A 6,205-nucleotide genomic window follows, 5' to 3' on the forward strand; every position below is an offset into this window, starting at 1 on the left:
AAAATCTGAAATTATGTTAATTTATGTGAAAGATTGACTGCACCGCTGCAAACAGAACCACATTTAAGATTTTTCTTCATTCTTCCTTTAAGCTTTACTGCAATAAAACGTTTTGCTTGTTGTACGATTGAAATGCGAGCGGGCGGGCCTTGACGGTTCTGGGTCTGGTTTTACTGCAGTAAAACTTATTTTAGTTTTATTTGAGTTTTACTGCAGTAAAACCGAATAACGTCATCGTTCGCACAAGCAGACGTTTTTACTGCAGTAAAACTCATTTCAGTTTTACTGCAGTAAAACTGGGTTTGCGTTTCACTGTAGCATAGACCTGTATTAGATCTAAATATAGGTCCCTGACTGCAGTAATCTTCATTTAAGTTTTACTGCAGTAAAAATGCCTGCTGGGCCGGGGCGGATGATTACATTATTCAGTTTTACTGCAGTAAAACTAGTCGTCATCATCCGCCAAGGATAGAAAAGTCTTCACCCATAACGCAGCCTAGATTTGAACACTGAACCTTCTGAATGGAAGGCCGGCGTCTTATCCACAATGCCATTGTGCCTGTCATTAAGATTTGTGAAATCTGTTATTTTGCTTTGTAGCTGTTTTGCATACTGGTTCTCAAATTCAGAAATTAGAGTACTTTATGCACATTTTACTGCTGATTGTTCATGCATATTTGATTGTTAAGAATTCATCAACAGAAGCATACACTCAAACCAGCAGTCTGATGCACATATATGCATGCACACACAAACTGTTCTTATACAGGGTGACCCCCCAAAAAAGAGTACCCAAACAAAACGTCATAAATTGAACAAAAATAAAGCAATCTTCATAAAATGTATTTACACACACAAGTAAACTCTGCATGAGTTGCACAGAAAATGTTAGCGTTCTAGTTTGTCTTTCAGGAAAGTTATGCTCATTCTACAGAACATGCTCCAACAAGGCCTCCCCCGGATTTAAATCCCCCAGATTTCTATCTTTGGGGGTTCCTGAAAGACAACGTCTACAGGAACAACCCACAGACAATCCCAGAACTCAAGAGAGCCATCACAACAACCATTCGCAGAATCTCGCAACAGGAGTGTGTGCGGGTGATTGATAACTTTGCGCGGCGAGTTCAAGTTTGCCTGCAGCATGCAAAGGAGCATGTTCTGTAGAATGAGCATAACTTTCCTGAAAGACAAGCTAGAACGCTAAAAAATTTTGTGCCAATCATGCAGAGTCTACTTGTGTGTGTAAATACATGTTATGAAGATTGCTTTATTTTTGTTCAATTTATGACGTTTTGTTTGGGTACTCTTTTTTTGGGTCACCCTGTATATAATCCTGCAGACCTTACTTAAGTGCATACTTTTAGCAAGTAATGAAAAGAAGCCAAAAGCAGTGCTGCAACTGAACTCACTATTTCTTGAAAATAATTGCCAAAAGGCTTGGAAGCATGGACATTTTAGTTGAAACTTTGCCTACTCTGCGTTGCTGTCAGTCCCTTTTTAAAGCATTTGCTTTTGGCTGTTCTGGTTTAGCTGGCATTTGTGTTCATAACTTTTCTCCTAGAATTATAAAGTTAAAGTGACCACGCTGGGTTCAAATTCAGTTGTTCAAAACCACACACACAGATGTAAGAAGACAAGAAATAACAGTCAATCCCAACTCCCTCATTCTAACAAGAGACAAAACAAACACACACACACCAAAAACACACACATTTAGAAAGATTGTTTTTTCAGTCAAAATTTGTTTCTTTTTATTCTCAGTCAAAACTATCACAACAACACTAATGAAACATTAAAAGCTCAAAACTCATCACACTTCCTAGTGATTGAGAGTGTCATAGACAATGTTGAACTTCTCCCAGTAGGGGCAGTGTGCGAAATACTCCTCAGTGGCTGGCCAAAGCCAGCGGTTGCGGATGTTGTTATAGACAGGTTCTCCCCAGAGTGTACCCGTCTTCCATCCCTCCACATTCTTCATGAGCTCGTTCTCCTCGTCACGGTTGTCGCGGAACTGCTTCAACATCCTGCAACAATTTTGAATTCATACAGCAAGAATGCATGAAATGTCTTAAATTTTCATCATTGATATTTCAATATATATACATTACATATTTTCAGGACAAACAAATGATAATGGTTAATGACACCGAGTGACAGGTCATTCCATTCTGAGGAGATGTCAAGATTATTTCTAAAGTTGTTGACACCTACTTTACCCCAGTGTGTGTGTTTAGGTGTGCGTGAATGTGTGCGCGTGTATTTTTATGTTGTGTGTGCGTGCATGTGTTTAAGCACCAAGACCTAGTTTTTGCTTTGTCCAAGCCAATCAAAAGCTCTAACACAAGTCTCAGTGCAGAGAACACTAGCATGAAGACAATTCATGTGTTATTGAACTAACAAACAAACAAACAAACACACCAACAAAAACATACTAAACCAGTAGGCATAGCAGGTACTCACATCCTCTGCTGCTCAGCAAGCAATAGAGGCTGAACGGCAATTCTTGCATCACGCATTTCTAGTTCTTCAATTCTGAAACAAATTGCAGGATGAGTCCCAAATAAATTTAATTAACCCAACTTTTGAACAGTAAGTTTCATATCAACATCAATGAACATGTAAATTACCTGGATTCCACAAACATGTTGAAAAAGATTCATGTCATTAACTGATTAAGCGATACAGATTGAAATGAATAAAAAAAATGACCATTAATTTGAGTAAGTAAAAAACCAGAATAACAATATATTGATGTTCACACCCTACATATGATTTACATCTCAAAAGAAATGTTCCTTTAATTATAAATAGCTGACTATATTTTTATTCCCATAGTCTATACAGAAATTAAATGGTACACCGCACGTCACATCTTCAATTCAAATGCAAAATCTTACTTTTGTCTTCTTTTTTCGAAGTAGTAGGCTGCCCACATTGCACCAGTGAAAGCGCTAAACAGGCCAAATGTAGCAATCCCTGATGGTAAACAGAAAAGTTAAGTAGACATTAAAAAAATGAATTGTCCATTTCCCCAAGCAACCCTATTATTTCCTCTCAACCCTCAAACTTTTTTTGGACCCATCCAAAAGATAAAACTGATTTGCAGATGACAGAACTGAGAAGGGAAGACATATTCTTATTAATCAATCTTGGGCACACAACTCGCACACATACATTCTGTCAAATAAAATTCAAAAGCTACATTCGCCTTTTTATTCACTTTAAAAAAAAAAATTACTGACCTCTACACCCCAAGATTTGTACGTGGTCTTTAAACTAAAAGTAAAATAAAGTAAAAAGGCCTCATACTCAATTGAGGATAATGTAATCAGCATGATTGTGATGCATACCAGGAGACTGCTGCCATTTATCTTTTCAAACACATGCATAAGCTAGCAGTTCTCACTACAAGATCTCATTCTCACACTGAATTGACCAGTACGCAATGGGTGCGTTGGTAGTACAGTATTAACATATTGAGCAAAGCAGTAATCCACAAAAATTCCTGAGACTGAGTACACATAAAATAAAGTCTCTCTCTGGCACAGGTCACAGCTGACATGTGCAGAATTGTTCCTGTAATGGGCAAGGGTGTTCCTGTTGACATCAGTGGTTTGTAATGAAAATTAATCAATCAGGTCGACACACAATCATTTGACTGTGAGCAACACAAACTGGATCCCCAATTAGACTAGATCACTTTATTAGTGCAAACTTGACAAGCTATACTGTTCCTCAAAGACAGTCAGTCATATTGTAGCCACAGGCACAGTTTGAAAAGTTCAGCAAAAGATCAATTTTCAAAATTATACTTTGCTTTCAAAAGCTTACAGTTTCACCTCAAAGGATGAATTCAGCTGGATCTGTGTCCAAAGACTTGCTCCTCTGAGAGTAGAGCATGGAATAAGCTGTTACAGCAAAAAATTAGTTGCAATAATAAGCATTATCAGCTGCATAACTTGTCCTTTCATATGTCCTTTAGAAACAATGTAAACACAGACTCTACCTGTATTAGTATTGTAGCTGAGATCCTAGTCTCAAATGAAATTTCACAGAAATTCTTATTATCCGTTAATGGGCTGCAACTCCCTCATACACTTGTGTTTTGGGGAGATGGGTTGTTACATATGACGTAATATTTACCTTCACCATTTGGGCAGCCATTGATAGTAATGATAGTTGATACTGATAGTGATGTAGTGAGTTTAAAAAAAATATTTTTGTGTTTCTTAATCTTAATTTCTCACTGAAATCTGACACAGTGACATGGATTACATGATTTTTTTCTGTGCATACTTAGTCTTGGTCTTGTGTTTGCGTGTACACGCAGAGGGGGATCATTAAGTTCCTTTAAGGTGAGAATTTGCAAGTCGATCAGTGTCAGTGAAGCGAGTGGGGCGAGGAAGTACCATTTCTTGGGCACATCTCATCGAGAGGAACGCTATGATTTGGCAAGCGAAGACTGGCATGCCTTGGACATGCTAGCTACGCGAGAAAATTGCGACCGCACGTACAGCTGCCAATCCGATTGGCTGTCCATGGCTGTTAACAAACCAGTGCAGACGACCTTTTTGGTATCAACCAATGGAGTAATTCTTGCGTAGTTAGCCATCAAACCATTTCATATATATCATATACATAAAGAGAAATGTTTTGCCAGATTGTGTTCTGCCAGTGCCACTGCATGAATGTGTTCTGCGCGAACTTAGAATCCGGTTTCATTCTAGAATGGACCGGGTCCAGGTTGGAATTCTAACCCTGCGCAAGTACAGGGGTGCCATTCTAGAATGAAACCCTTGTTGCTGGTCCATTCTAGAATCGGCCGTGCGCAAGGTTGGAATTTGGGTCCAAGTTGGAATAGTCATTTCAGTTAGACTATCACACAACCAAAGCCACAAATGTGGATTTTCTGTTTGTTTTTGTTTTTTGTGTGTTTGGTTGGGTTTTTTTTCGGGTTTTTTACACTTTACTCAAAGACATCGTGAATTGGGATTGTGATGTTCTGAAAGTGATTACGATTTTGAGAGACACTCAGCACTGATCGCTACGAACGGAAATTTCCGGACTGACAGTGTTTTGCCGATCTCGCTTGTAACTTTTAATCTTATTCATATACATGAAGTTGGTCTTCTGAATTGTGAAGATATAATGTCAACTTTTTTTTAAACCTGTGACAACAGCTCTATAACTCACTCTGTCCTTCTGTTGGTCTGTCTGTCGGTTAGTCGGTCTGACCGTCTGTCTGTCTGTCTGTCAAAAAAATTGTCAAAAAACCGGACATTTCCGAGAGGGAGACAGCGCTGACATTGCAAGCGGCCGCAACCGGCTCTCATCACAAAAACAACTGCCCTGCAAACAATACCGCCCTGGTAGTCCCCCTTGCTATGGTCTGCCTTTGTTTATTGCGTACTCAGGAGTGTCAACTTTCTTGACATGACATGACATTCGCAAGATCGCCAAAGGATTTTTTTCAGGGGTAGACAAATCAGCCCCATTTTATCAAAGGGAAGGTGCAGGTGGAGATAATTCAAGGGAAGACAACTCTGTCTTACCTACAAACATTACGGCCCCCTTTATTCAAGGGTTTCATTCTAGAATGGCACCCCTGTACTTGCGCAGGGTTAGAATTCCAACCTGGACCCGGTCCATTCTAGAATGAAACCGGATTCTAAGTTCGCGCAGAACAAATGCACAAAAACAATTTTAACGTCACACAGGCCTACTCCTCTTCTTCTTGTTCTTCTGTGACAGTGAAACACATTGTGGATATATTCGTTTAGTTTTAGATCATTCATTTTACTCTTTGAAGAAATCTTAATCTGACTAAATTTCCCAAGCTCGGGAGCGTGATATATATGAAAGCTCAAAGAACTGAGGTCTTTTGTAGTTTTGAGGTATCCTGGGATTGGGAAGACCGTCAGGACGCTGAAAGCGGTGTTCCAAGCTGTAGCAAACGGGGAATGATATTGCAAATAATGATGATTTATATATATCTACACCGTATGGAACTACAGATCAATACTTTACCTCCAATTCTCTTTGGTGCCGGTCTTTTTGCCCATTCTATGTCTGCATAGCCTCCCGAAGGAGGCATCTCCTGTTTGTAGCCCTTGGGCGCCATCTTGACCTCCAGCTGGCAAGGGACACAATCGTTACCAAAGAAAGGGAGTCACTGCCCCTGTAGCTTTTCACGTGACTCCTCATG

General features: G+C 39.5%; 1 protein-coding gene across 1 annotated transcript; it reads right to left on the reverse strand.

The window, feature by feature from the left end:
- Positions 1-1,722: 1,722 nt before the first annotated feature.
- On the reverse strand, positions 1,723-6,161 carry LOC138983616 (NADH dehydrogenase [ubiquinone] 1 alpha subcomplex subunit 13-like). Its single transcript, XM_070356895.1, has 4 exons — positions 6,028-6,161; positions 2,898-2,976; positions 2,461-2,532; positions 1,723-2,024 (listed from the first exon to the last, which is right to left on the reverse strand). Exons 1-4 carry the CDS (start codon positions 6,119-6,121, stop codon positions 1,820-1,822), a joined length of 450 nt encoding a protein of 149 aa, XP_070212996.1. The 5' UTR covers positions 6,122-6,161; the 3' UTR covers positions 1,723-1,819.
- Between the last annotated feature and the right edge of the window lie 44 nt (positions 6,162-6,205).

This window comes from Littorina saxatilis, linkage group LG1 (genome assembly GCF_037325665.1).
Source record: "Littorina saxatilis isolate snail1 linkage group LG1, US_GU_Lsax_2.0, whole genome shotgun sequence".
NCBI classification, from domain to species: Eukaryota; Metazoa; Mollusca; class Gastropoda; order Littorinimorpha; family Littorinidae; genus Littorina; species Littorina saxatilis.